General features: G+C 52.6%; 1 protein-coding gene across 1 annotated transcript; it reads left to right on the top strand.

The window, feature by feature from the left end:
* Positions 1-7,441: 7,441 nt before the first annotated feature.
* Positions 7,442-11,393, top strand: LOC105702197 (forkhead box protein D3). The gene has a single exon (XM_012429576.1). The coding sequence runs from the start codon at positions 7,672-7,674 to the stop codon at positions 8,725-8,727; it is 1,056 nt and encodes a 351-aa protein (XP_012284999.1). The 5' UTR covers positions 7,442-7,671; the 3' UTR covers positions 8,728-11,393.
* The last annotated feature ends 3,078 nt before the right edge of the window (positions 11,394-14,471 follow it).

Raw genomic sequence — 14,471 nt, 5'->3', positions numbered from 1 at the left:
GCATTAGGTCATCTCCGCTAGAGGAACAGGACGCGGAGGAAAATTCCTGGACGCTTCGAGATCAGACTTTGTATGGGAAGATTTTTCCCCACCCTGCATGGGAGCATCCTTGACGTCCCGGTGGAAGAGAGAACGATGGGCTTCGCGTTTTCGCCGAGAATCGTTGCGTTTGTACAGACCACTTGATTCGATGTACTATGATTTTTCCACTTGTAAGAAGTCGCGACGATGAGCCTCGAAGAGGTGGAGCAGGGAGGGCTCTGGCGATTTTCGTCACCTTGATTTTCTTTGATACGTCGCATAATGCAATCTTGACGTGCGTGGGTGCGTGCCTGCGTGTGTGTGTATAGAGGAACTTTCTACCGACTTATCCGGAGGGTTTGCATCCGGCGAAACCCTCCGGATGCGATCCTGCGGTCCGCCACTCGCAACTCAATCGTGCGAGCGCGTGTCCGATATCTAGGATAATTTCAATGTACGCGATAAGTAAAACATAGCGCCGCGGAGGCCCCTAGGAAGTGCGGCGACATTTGTAACCATCCAAGAAAAATTAGGAAAATATTTAACAACCGTTCCGCCCTGGGGAACGGCTTCCCATCTGCGGCGCGCGAAGCCCCTGCGAGGTGTCATCGCGGTCGCTGCGCCTCCCAGGTGCCTCCTACGTCTCGAAAGATAAAACGCTATTTATAACGCCACGCTCGGAGGCGGCTTTTTACCGAGTGAGTGTTTCAGAGCCCTCGACGACTTCCTATCCGGTCCAGAGTCGGTCATCGGGTCGGCGCCGAATCGGAGGACGCTGCGTTTGGTCGGCCCTTCCAATTTGGTGATACAGTCCTGCCGGGCATCGAGATGAGTAATAATAACGGTCGACGGTGGAAATTAATCCAGGGTCATTGATCTAAATCGATAAAATAGGAATTACTCAGCTCATAAGAAGCAGCCCTCGAGCCACCTCGAACCCCCTGCGGTCGCAGACCAAAATGTACATCTCTGGACCTGACGAGCTCTCTTCTTCGCGGGTTCGACCCGACTCTTCGCCGTGCTCCTCAGGATGGGCAGGTTCCTCTCGCCACGGCACTCGGCACTCGGCGAAGTTGCAATCTCGGGGCTGTATGAAAGTAATTGTAACGTGTGTGAATAAAAGGTTTGATTGATACTGAAGCGCGGGAAAATGTTCCACCACCATTGTGGAGCCGCTTTTGTGGGGCTCTCTTCAGGGTCCTCGCGAGTACCTCTACCCCTCGATACCTCTGTACATGCGTAATGTAATTGGTTTCAGGCCACTTAGGGTCCAGGGTGGGGAATTGGGACCAGGAGTTGCCACCTTGACGCCGACGTCCCTTCGATCACTGATGACTCCAAGCCTGAAGAAGATATGAATTTTTTTTTTTAATCCGGAGTATAATTCCAATACTAAATCGACTTGTAGATTACAAATTATGCGGTATCGTTACTTTTACGTGTAGTCCCTGTAACCCTTTGGGACGTAGACGCGTTTAACCTCGGTGGTGGTACTCGAGTCGCGGTGGGGTCGTACCTCGAGGGGTGCGGTCGGGGCGGGGGCAGAAGGAGCACCCCCTGCTCCTTGATTTGGCCGCGACACAATGCACAATAAAAGAGCATTAGATCGCGGTCTTTGTTGAACCGGTGCCGCGACTTGGCGGCACAATGGGCGCAGTCGCCACTCGGTGGGACCACTCGAAACACCTCGCAAACAAGGAAACAATGCGGAGCCTCCGCCGGGATTTCGCGCATTTCGCGGGTTTCGCGCACTTCGGGCTAACAAATCCTCCCCCGCCCGCTTCCGAATCAACATCGAGGTCCTCGGATGAACGGAGAGACGATGAATTCATCAGAAACGCGAGAAAGAAAAAAGAAAAAAAAGATTGATCGGTGCAATCCACGTGTCTTGTACAAATCCATGGGATAACATACAAACGTCAAAGAGTACTAGATCTTCCCTATTGTTTCTTTTTTTCCTTTTTAGAGGGACCAGTGGGAACGAAACGCGAAAATGATTACACCACCGAAAATCTCTACTTGTGATTAATATTTAGGAAATTAAAAATATGGGAAGCGTAAAGGAAAAGAGTGAGTTCATGGGTTGCGGGTTACTTCGAGTTGCCCCGGTGTGACCATTTTAGGAACCCGTGGAATATATATCGGAACCGAGGACCTCCACCCCGGAAGCGGGGCGCACGCACTTCCGGGGTGCACGGGCGCGTAATGCACGTATTATTACTCGGGCATTGTGAGCCGGGCTCACTTAGACGAGTAGGAGACCGGCAGGTTCTTTTCAGCGCGGTACCCTCAGAAATATCAAAGGCTCGAACAATGGGCCAACAATCCCAATTATAAACATTTCTCGTGGCCTTTCAAACTTGCATCTCGCCCGAGTGCCGGCCCACTCTCCTCGTAATCCGAGGGCCGGCCCCGCACCGACGCTTTTCCTTCCCTTCGCCGAGTCCTTGCTGGATTCGCCCCTGAAAGTACTCGCTCGGTACTTGCGAGTGCACTCGCGAGTATACTCCCTTGCGAGGGTATCGGTGAGTAGGAACGCGTGAGTATACTCACGCGTACACCAGCGAGTACACTCGCAATCGAGGAACTACGGGGCATGGGTGTACGTGGGGTACATAGGAGTACTTGCGACCGTATGTACACGTGCAGGGTCAGAATAGACGCCGGTGAGCGAGCCCCGAAACCTCTGAGGGCCGAGTCGAGTCGATCTCGTCTTTTTCCCTTCCTTTCGGTCTCGGGGGTGCGCCACCCCGCGAGACTTTGTGCCCGCTAAATGCAGACGAGCACTTGCCCCCGCATTTTCCTCCGCGACGAGCGACACCCCCCTTGCCTGGGACAGATATGTAATCCGCCGTTTCGTCGAAACGCGGGGGAGGTTGGTGCACCTGTCTCGAGGTGCAGCCTCAGGTGAGCTCGAGAGTACGCAGGAAATTTCGACTTCGTCAGTTTCGTTCATTCCGGTCGACCGATGACAATGAAGGGGTGGAAGAAATCTCCTGCCCTGAAACAGCGTTAATTGGCAATTAATAATTTGCAATCGAACCGACCCCCCGAAACTCTGTTGACGAGTGAATTACCGAAACCACGGAGTCCTCTGGTTCTTATCAATATTTCATAAGCCTGATAAAACCGCCGAGTGTTTGCCGCTCCTCCGGCAACTCCTTGGATCCTGCTCGTGCGTTCTCCACGGGGGTGCCTCGTTTAGCATCCCATTGAATTTCAGATGGGCCGTCCCCTCGGCCCTCGAGTGTTACCGAGTGCGAAATAAAATTATTAATATAGTCGCGCCCCGCGCATATTTTAATATCGATGAGTCCCGCGGCTAGTGGCTCGTTTTGACCCAAAACCTCGAGAGAATCTGCAGTCTCGGGGAAACAAGAGGGCGGGCGGTTCCTCGAGGACCTCTTCGAGGATAAGTGCTTCGCCATCGAAAAGGATCACCTTATAATTCCCACTAAGCGATTTAAATTCATCATCGAGGGTCCAATCGATTCCGGCCGAATACACGCTCGCCCCTTTCGACTCTCCGCAAACTCTCCGGAACAGCTACGAGACGAATCGCCCTCCTATCTGAAAGCATAAAGAAGCAATTAGGTTTCCAAAAATTAGGCGCTAGCTATTTAATATTATCTCGATATAAAGGAAAGGGATATACCTCGTGCAAAGGGTCGCACGTAATCGGGGACGAGAGCTGCCATCCGGGGTGTAGAAATAATTGGGGCGTTCACCGCCGCGGAATCCGCCGGGCGGATCTCCTTTTTTTCCTTCGATTTCTCGAAAGAAGCAGTGGTATAATGAAAAAGTGGTTTCTTCCAGCGCCAAAGGCAAGGAAGGCGCCGAGGAGAAAAGCTCGCCGGCTGTACAGAGGGACGGCAAAAGAGAAAGAGGGCTCTCGGGTGTGTGGGTAAGACTTGCCCGGGGTGAAAGCGGGGGATGAAACGGGGAGAAAGAGCGGAAGGAGAAAGCAGCGTCTCGAAAAAGGTGCAAAGCCGACAGTATTCTTTGTGGCGAGTGCGACCGCCTTACTAAATACCTCTTCACACTTGTTCACTTTTTAGTCCACCGGCTCCCCGCACCCCCGGGCACCCTTGGGCGATACCTCGCCAGCTTCCGAACCCTTTTACGAGCACCGTCCCCGTCTTCCTTGCGACCCTCGCCCGGCAGCTCTTTTTACTCCGATATTTACCAACATCCAAGATGGCCGCCTAATCCGCGGAGCTCTTTCGAAAGGCGACGAGAAGCCGTTCCTCTCGCTTTATCGAGATCCTATCGATCGATCCCGGCTTGATAAGAAGGATAGAAATATTCTTCCACCCCTAAAATTGATTAATTATCTCAACTCGAACATGCGTTACCTTTGCGTGGTTTCGTTTAGAAAAGGCTACTTTAAAAATACCATACCCAAGGATTATTCGCGGTTAAAAAGTTATCGATAACTCCTCTCCAGTGTGCTCGGTTCATCCTTTCTCGTCCTTTTCCAACCCTGGAGGAGCTCTCTTGACTTTGCTCCGCTCGTCCCGTTTCCACCCTCTTGCGGGGGCGGAATATTTACCAACATCCAAGATGGCCGCGTAATCCGCGTGACTTTCCCGAAAGTGAATCGTCCAGCCTCGTCTTTTCGGTAATTAATTCCGTAAACGAGGTTATCTGAAAAAGGGGAGAGAAATTAGTAGGCGGAAAGGAGGTTTCACCCCCCTGAAATTACGATCGGTCAATCGGAGCCTATTTCGCGGATTTCTCTCGCCATTCCCCGGGAGAATGCGGAGACAAGTCCCGAGGTAACCCAAGGCACAAGATAGGAGATCGACCCGAATGTAGGAACTCGTGGAATCCGCAATCCGCCGGGGCTCGAATGGGAGAGGTCCGCCTAAGCACCTTACCCCTGTTTTCCGGCCGATGGGGAATCGATCGAATATTGGCGGTACATCTGCAATCCCCGATATCGACACCACCCCCCGATCTCCCACCCCGTCGATTAAACGCTCCCGAATATTTTCAGAAACCGAACTTACATTCTCCATATCTCCCCATCGACCGTATTTACATAAACATTATCACTAACGTCATTTAATTTATACCGCTCCTCTCGCGCCCAGAAGAAGCACACACCGTGATAATTATCATTTCGCGGAAATAAATGAAGAATAATTATCAGCGCTTAATAATTCCCTTTAACTTAGAAGTATCGTTTCATTTACGGTGGATTCATATAGTCCCCAGATATCGGCGAAAATCTAAATTGCATTTCGTACCATCGATATTTTTTTTTTTTTTTTCTTATTTCATTTATAGTGAATCCGTTTAGTCCCGAGATATCGAAGAAGAGAAATTGACGGGGATCTGCGATTATTTCGTATCGTCGGTTTCGGCGGATCCTGGGAGGGCGAGAGAAGAATCGGCAAGAGGCTCCATCCGCGGGATGCGGAGTAAGTGCAATAATACCGGATTATTTGCATCGCAGTGCCGTGTGTACGGGTAAACATAATATTCGCTCTCTCTGCCGGCTCTGTGATCCATGCCCGGACCCAGGTAGATGTCGAGCGGTAGATGGCGAACGGTGGATGGTAGATGGCAGACACGTACACGCCGACCCTGACAGCTTTCCTGGGCTGCCTCCCTGTGTACAACTGCGGCATAATGCAGATTCTATTTGACATGCCTGGGGGATGTTAACTTGCCTCGCGCACCTATACGTACCTGGGATATATACCCCTCGCGCGATAATTCCCGGCGCGAATGAGAACTCGCCGGAAAAATTCGCTCCTTCACCCTGGAGGAGAAGCCGTCGAGATCCCTGGACTTTTTGGATGCCTCCCGGGTGCACCTAGAAAAGGGAGGAGCGGAGCGGGGAATTAATAAGAAGAGGGATTGAGGGCGAAGAGAAAGCATTTCCCGGAAAACTGGGCCACCGGTCTCGTTCACCCTCCGCTCGATTCAGGACTCGCGACGCACCCTGGACGCGCCCTAAGGTGCGGATTCGAAGGTCTTGGGCATGAAGATATTCGGTTGAATCTAAAAAATCCTTAAGAAAAATTCGTCAATCCTTTTAGCGCCTTCCGTCGACAAGAAATTCACCGAGAAGAAGATTCCTTGAGAAGAGATATACATAGATCGGCGAGTGACGGATCCGGTCGAGAAAATAAATGTCTAGCACCCCTCGATTTCGCCGCCCCCGAGAATCCTCTTCGGCCAGCGAAGAACGAATCCCCAGGAGCTACTCTCGTCTCGCCGGAAGTGCGTGCGCGTCGCTGGCCGAAGAAGAAGAAGAAGACCCACCCCCGGCGGTGCCGGTGACAATTTCGCGAAGCGCTTGTTTTTGTCGACACGGCGGAAACGGTTCCCTCTCAGGGCCGGGCTCAAAGCAAAGCAGCCCCCGGAGTGTAACAATGTCACCCCCAGCCCGCGGAAAGCCCCTTTATCTATCTCGCTATTTTCCTAACTCCACCCCCGCGGGGCTGCAGCCCCACCGCGGGTAGTGCGCCCCTCCCGCGTCGTGGGGCTCGGAAATCCCGCCCTTTGAACCGCCCCCGGTCGGGGGAGGCCCGCGGATCAATTCGCGAGTCGCTGGGGGCGGGGGTGGCGTGCGCGTGTATACACCGCTTGTACAAAGCGCGGTGGGAGGTCACGTGATTTCGTGTGTTTTCAAAGCGAAGCCCGCAGGGTCAACCGTACGTGCGGGAACTTTCGAAAGCTTTCCAGCTTGTCGCGGAGAGAGAGGGTCCAGTCGCAAGTCCGAGTCGCGCGAGAACGGTCGCCACCCTGGCACGAGACCGGAAACGAGCCAGGTGGAGGAACCGGAAGCGCCCCGAAGAGTCGACTCCTGCGAAGGGACCGCCGTCAAAAGAAGATCCCGCCGATCCCCGTCGAGGCTGGAAGTGACCGGACGCGGGGGCCTCCAGGACCGCACCTGCCGAAAATTCGTTATGTGAATGGACCGCAATTCTCGATCTTCCGGGGTAAATTCCAGTGGTTTCTACTTACACTCGTGAGGGATGATACGGTCATGGAAGAAGAGGACACGTAGTACCTGATATGCGTCGAGAAGATGGCGGAGGTGCAGGCTGGTGATGGCGAACAGGAGGCTGTAGTGAAGTTTCAGGTCGGGCACTCGGGCCGGTGACTGGGAAGACTTCCTTGCGAGGTCCCACGCCCTGGAAGAACAGCAGGAGGTCGTTAATCGGTTGAAAATCGGGAGCGGTTTGATCGGACCGTTTCTTTGGATCTTTTAGAGGTCCCTCGTGCATGCAGTCGAAGGAGTTAGGAAACTGCGGAGGCTGATAATAGCTCGCGGGTGATCCGGGTGGAACGTGCACGCGTGCAACTTCACAGGTCCCTTATCACTGAGGAAACAAACTATTAGCGCGAGCCGATAGTGGAGATAAGTGGCGAGCGACAGTTGCATCGGTGCCCTCGCCGACGGAGAAGGTCGAGTGGAGTCGGTCGTGCTTAGCTTTGAGGGATTCCCGGAGGAGATATCGTTTCGAGGAGGCCATTCGACCCGCAGGAGCCGATCGAGAGGGAAGATGCCGAAGGCGACGGGCCGAGTGCGACGGAAAATGAAGTTAGGGTAGGTCAGGTCAGATCGGATCGTCTCGTGAGTTCTCTCGCTGAAGAGGGTGGGCCGAGGGAGACAAGCGTCGCGGTTTCACCATGGAGTCCATGATGATGTCCAACGTGTCCTGCGACGGGTGCCTGGACAGCAGCGACCGGGACTCGGACAGCAGCAGCACGATCGTGGACCCGGTGAGCCTGGACAAGAACGAGCTCTCCCCGCAGTCGAGCAGCCCCGTGATCCCCAGCTCCCCGGTGCCCAGCCAGAACCGCAACCGAGGGTACAAGAAGACCTACTCCTCGATGTCCTCCTCGAGCCAGAAGTCCAGCCAGGCGTCGACCTACGGCTCGGAAAAGATGTCCTCCTCCCTGATTAAGCCCCCCTACTCGTACATCGCGCTCATCACCATGGCGATCCTGCAGTCGCCCCAGAAGAAGCTGACCCTGAGCGGCATCTGCGAGTTCATCATGTCGCGGTTCCCCTACTACCACGACAAGTTCCCAGCCTGGCAGAACTCCATCAGGCACAACCTCTCGCTGAACGACTGCTTCATCAAGATCCCACGGGAGCCGGGGAACCCGGGGAAGGGGAACTACTGGACCCTGGACCCCCTGGCCGAGGACATGTTCGACAACGGCAGCTTCCTGAGGAGAAGGAAGCGTTACAAGCGACCGCCGCCCCATTACGTTCTCCGAGATCGGGCCATCATGGCAACCTTCGCGATTTGCGGCGACAGGGGCACCTGCCCCCCTGGGGGCCCCGCAGGGGGAATGGGGTACCCGGGGGCAGGAGCCTACCTGTCGCCCCCGCCTGGTCTGCCCCTGCTCGACTTCCCCCCTGGGGCCCTTGAGGCCCTGAAGCTGGGAGGGTTCCTTGAGCCCCCTGCCCCCCTTTACAAACCCGTGCCCATCGCCGCCCCCTCGCTGGGTCAGATCGGGCCCCCTCCCAGAGGTACTGTGCCACCTCACCCTCATCCACATCCTCACCCTTCTCCTGGGCCCGTTGTCGTGAAGAAACGCAGCTTCAGCATCGATGCTCTCATCGGCAAACAGGTCGCCAGCGAACAGACCATCGGGGGTCTTCTGGATCTCAGGCGTCCTGCGGAACATCGCGAGATCAGGAGTCAGGCCTCCGCGTTCTCGCCTTTGCTTTAAGGATCTGGTCTCGTACTCACGGAGATGGCTTGTCTCGGAATCCCTTGATCTTCCTCAGCACCGTGACCAAGTCCCTTCCGAGGATCCCCATCCTCCAGCAGGGTGGGAATGGAGGACACTTCCAGATTTCATGATTTCATGATTTCGACCGCCTCGTTGCATGCCTTGAACTGAACACCCACGTGGCTGCGATTGCAAATCCATTTCTTTGAATCTAGAAATTGGTGCGTCGAAGTCGGTCACAAAGGATGACTGTACGAAGGAGATTATTGAGATTTTTATTGTCACCTCCACGTGTCGCGATGGTGATTTTAGCGTATGGAGGTACACGTTGCCATACCTCGGTTGGGGGTGGAGGTGACACCGGTGACATCCGAATTTCTTGGGCGATCTCGTTGAACCGTTACACTCCGACATCTAGTCACGAAGAAGAGATAATCTTTAAGCTCGAGGCAGAGTTTAAATGAAATCCACTCTTTTCGAATTATTTGACACCCTCGCGAGGATGTCACTGGGTCTCGCGGGTCTTGGCTTAGAATCCTCGGATAATTCTCACGCGTGCGAATTTTGGTTTCGACCGAGGCGAAGCCTTAACGTCGCGATATTTGTATAAGTAATAATCGCATCGTTGTAAAAAAAAAAAAAGTTTAGTGCAATAGCGTCGACGTCGACGAGGAGTCCTTCGAGGCGACCCGCGGGGATGCTCCGACTCCCCGCCATTTTCTCAAATTGAGCAAAATCCAACCTGTCCGGCAAAAATTGCATTTGCCCTGCTCCGAATGTAGAAGACATAACCGAGGGATGACTTTCCCCATGACTCTTCCAAAAAGAGGTTCGAGGGGGTAGCGTGCAATAATCGGAAATGGGGCAAACGCAATCGCTAAATTTAGGCACAGAGCCTACTACACTCCTCCCCTGTAAATTTGCCACTTAGGCTTCTCTTCCCTAAACATCTCTGATTAACGATTTACATTTAATTCGACGTGGAGATTGATTTCCGGGACGTTAATCGCGGCTCGGTCGGAGAAACGCTCGACATTCTGGAGGATCCCCGCGGGTCGTTTAGCGCGCGTGTGTCGCTTATGAAGATTATATACTCCCCTGTAAATACAGCTTTTGCGTCAACATTGACATAGCACTTGATTCCTCCTATTTTTTTTTTCTCATTCAACCGCACGGGGCCTCCGTCGATCGATCGAGATCGATCGAACGGGGGTCGACGACGATCGGGGGCCGGTGTATATATACATCCAGTGCCGTAGCGTATTACTAGGTTCGGCAAACACGCTGCAAGTCGTGCGTTTATGCTCCGCTATGTTTGCCAGATATCTCGAGAAAAGTCCTCTGCCAACAAAGCTCGGCTCTACAAAGTCCCTCGTCTTTGCGTCGTCTTTTGCGCCGGTGCGATTTCACGGGCGCGTCGCGGATTCCGACGTTCCCCGGAGATCCGCGTCAGACACCGGATTGTGTATCCTCGGCGTTAACTTTTCCCATCCACGTAACAATGTCGCTCGACAGTCGCTAAACATTGCGTACAGTGGTGCGGACTTTAAGCCCCGATTGTTCGAAATATTCCGCTCTGAATTACCGCACGTGTCGACGCTCGAATTACCGCGCGTAATTTTCGCGGATCTCCTGGCAACGTCACCGCGAATCGGAGAATGGCGAACGCGTTCTAGGTTGCTCCATATTAATTCTTTCCCGAATTCCTGATAATTGCCCGCTTATATAAAACGATACATTTAAATATCCCTTCTTTGAATGTATGGAACAACCCGATACATCTGTACTCTTTCTTCGGATAAAAATCGAGATAAAATCGACCACGTTGTTTTTCCTACGATTTAGGCTTGACGGAGTTTTCTTTTTTTTTTTTGAGTTTCTACGGGTAGCCTTAATTTCTCGAAATCGCCGAGTGTCTAGCGAGCTAGTATTGTCTGCGCAGAGACCTATGTGTATATTTAAAAGAAGCGAAGATTGTATATTTTATCGGAGAGCGCGCATCGATAAGAGACGGAGTACCGAGTTTCTGGATAGTCCTCGGGATTCGAAAATGAACCGTGAATCGATGGGCGCTCTTTGACGGTCTAACCGTGTATCGACGTGTATGTACTTTCCGGAACTTCGTGTTTTCCGCAGAGCTTAGACTTAAGCATCACGTAGATTAGAGTAGTCGGGCGAGATCTACTTGTATGAAAAAGGAGACGAGGATAACGCGAATTCCCGAGACGAGGATTCGCCATTTTCGGGGCGCCACCCCGCTGAAAAATTCCCCACATCCGATTCGTCGATTCCTCGCAAATCGAGTTCCCGAGGTAAATCCGAAATGAAAAATTGAACCGTTCACTCAATAATCGAGGATCATTTTCGTGACTTTTGTAAGATAGAAACCTCCTACCGGTCGCTCCCCATCCGACCTCGAATTCCGGCCTTGCTGCGCAACGTCATTATTTTCGAGCTCGCGAATGAAATATCTCGAGTCCCGAATTCCTCTCGGCTTCGTATCGATTCCTGATAACGCATCGTCGAAGCTCACTTCGGGGCAATGTGTATGTATGTACGTTTAGTCGTAGGCGGGGTAACCTACCACTTCACAGACTTACTTCCGTAGACGCTAGTATATACGTGTCAAAGTGGTAGATTTATAATAATTAATAATAAAGTAATTAAGGACAAACGGCATCGCAATTGCCTTCCGCGTCTTACGGATTAACATTTTATGACAAGCCCTTCATCCGAGATTCTTAAAAGGCGAATCGACGTTTGCTAGGTCACGTCCAATAGTGGAACCGCTTAGGTGGTACCCGTCGAGGTCGCCATTAAAATTAGTGGGCTTTCATTGCACTTTAATCCTGCCCCTCCCCCTCTTGAGATCGTAATCGGCGATACGAAGGCAACTCTTGTCGCTTGGGGTGACGATATTGCATTCCACGATCGTGACGAGCTACCACGCTCCTCTCCAGCCCTTCGCGTACCTTCGCCCTTTGATCCCTATCTTCAGAGTTAAATAGGAATACCCTAGAGTATTCTCACGCGCGATACTTTCCCAACTATCGAAACAATGGCAGGACCGTCCCAATGAGACAATCCTAATCAGTCAAAGGTTGACAAGCCCCCGTCTGCAGAACAATCAACAGTCCTCCTAGTCCCCTGGAAAAAAAAATCCATTTTAATGTAGTGGAAAATAATTTTACCGGGAATGGAATAACATTTCCCGATAATACCTTACACTGATAAAAATGCCCATGTAAATTTACTCACTCAATCATTGGTGATTTCGATGCCACGATAAACTGCGGGAAAATTACATTGTCTCTGTGACAGCGCATTCGGCATCTGAGTTAAATAATAGAAAATTATAACGTTAAATTCAAGTAAAAATGCATGCAGCTGATAGACCACGTGGCAACGATTGTAACCAGCTATTAAATTTCTTTCCCATAGCCTGGAGACGCTTAGGAGACATTATTTACCCCATTGTCGAGGGGCACATCGTTGCACGAGGACAAAATGCAGCGGTTGCACGGGGGCCGGTATCAGAGAGACACCGAACAAGAGTACAAGGCGCGTCTTTAAATACCCCACGGCTTCATATACGCGGTGACAATACAAACCGAAACAAACACTTAGCGACACGTGCGTGCCACGTGTGTAGCGGGATATATTACATTCCGAGGGCACACACACTTGACAGTCGATTAGAGGGTGTGCATACGCGCGAGAAGACGCATACAGAGGCGATGAGACCTCGATTGGGATCGAGATTCAATCTACATCGGAAAGGCGTCAACGGATCGAGATGTAACGAGGGCCCTGAAGAGCGGACCCCCTTCGGTCGGAATTAAAATATTCATATTTAGCCGCCATGGATATTTTATGCGGAGGGCCGCGATGGCGATGCCTGGAACTCGGGCGTCGTTAAAATGGCGTCGAGCTCTAAATATTAACATTTAGCCCAAGCTACATTTGTCATTGTTATTTCCTCCCTGCACGCGGACTCGAACTCTTCTTGAGATTGCTTCGAATTGTCTTCCGACGAGATGCTCCGCTCCCCAGGGTACGGATTTTGGTCCGCGAAGACGCCACGTCCGATGGCCACCGAAGAAGGAGAACCCCGAAGGCGGGGCGAGCCTCGAAGGGGAAGGGGCGATCGATTCGATCCGCGAAACTGGCCATGGACCGCGATTCCTACTCGGGCTCCATTCAATTTCAGCTGACTCCTGCAGACGGTCCCTGCCAATTCGGGGAGCTGTAAAGATGTCCGTAGGAGACAAGAAGGGGAGCCTGCTCGTCCGGGCGCCAATCGAAGCCGCGGCTCCTTTCCAGGGGTCCCTGATGCGTCCATCCCGTGACCGAGTGGCACTCCCAACTCCGACGAGGTCTAAAAGAATTTAAGAAAAGTCCTGTATTACTTAAAAGCATCCCTTAAAAATTCCCCAAAAAATCCCTTACCTGACGCCCCGAGGACAAGTTTCAGAAAACGCGTCGAAGGACATCTAGGAAAAAATTAAAACGTCCACCTAGAGAGCACCTTCCAGGATGGCAATTTCTATGGGATCCGACCAATTACCCCCCTGTAGATGAGATGGTGATTTTTCTCCCAAACCACCGGTATTTCAACGGGAGTAAATCGAAAGTCAGCAAAGACCAAGGGCGGAGAGGTGCAGGCCGTGCGATGAAGAGCGATAAAGGACACCTCGAGGGAGGACAATACGGCGGTAATCGTCGCGGGGCTCATACGCCGCATCCGGGGTGGATCGTCAATGAGCACGGGGTAGCTTCCCGGGGGTAGGGGGCCGTGGCCGGGGTGGAGGGCAGGGGGGGGCGCATCTCAATTCCGGAACACACTTTTCGCCGGCTAACTATTTCACCTCATCCACGGCAATGACCAATATTATGATAATTCGAACCTCTTGTGTATCCTCGTCCACCCTCCGGCGGCCATGTTTGCGGGGGCGTGGTTGCCAGGTTGCCCAGGTAACGGGCGGCGTTATCCGGATATCGACCTGCACCCCACGGGAGGGTTGCCATGCTCCTGACAGGGAGGGAAAATGTTATCACTGCTTTGTGGTGGCTAAGATAGCAACCCTCTCTCTCCCTCTCCGTGTCGCCCCCTCCGCCCGTCCCTCGGCCCCGCCACGACTGCGCTCTCTCTCGCACTCGCCACTCCGCGTGTACGTGTCGGTCGTACAGAAGTCAGGTACACGTCTAGGAAAATCCGTAGAATGTGCGTCTACCCACCGTCATATTAGATTCTTGGGCCAAGTTTTCCCAGGGAAACCCTCGCGAGACCTCGTTTCCTCCCTCGACGGATTTCGACTCGCGGGCGAGAAAGAGATAACAGAGAGGGGCGGAAAGCAGAGGAAGGGGGAACGCTTCGTAATTGGCGATAACGTATCAATTCGGAGTGAAAATGACGATTACCGTTAAATAATGACGGAGAATTCGGTTCCTCGAAGCGGAGCGATTTTTGAAACTCGGAAAAGGGGTGAACAGCCCTTTGGAAGGGTACGTCTGGATTCTCGAGATTTTCGATGGTGGCTGGGGTGCCCTGACGATATTTCCTCCCGAGATGGGGAAGGGCTTTCCGCGGAACCTCTTCGATCTCGACAAAGGCGGCAAAACTTTCGAGACGCACGCCTGAACCTTCCCAAGGAGCCTGTACATTATAAATGTCGGCTCCCTCTTTTATCGGCTACTCTTTCCTGCCCCTCGCCGTGCGCTTTTACTCCAAGGGGAAGGAT

The sequence above is a fragment of the Orussus abietinus genome, unplaced genomic scaffold (assembly GCF_000612105.2).
Source record: "Orussus abietinus isolate OABI.00-Male unplaced genomic scaffold, Oabi_2.0 scaffold46, whole genome shotgun sequence".
NCBI lineage: Eukaryota > Metazoa > Arthropoda > Insecta > Hymenoptera > Orussidae > Orussus > Orussus abietinus.
This window is presented reverse-complemented; position numbering and strand designations above follow the sequence as displayed.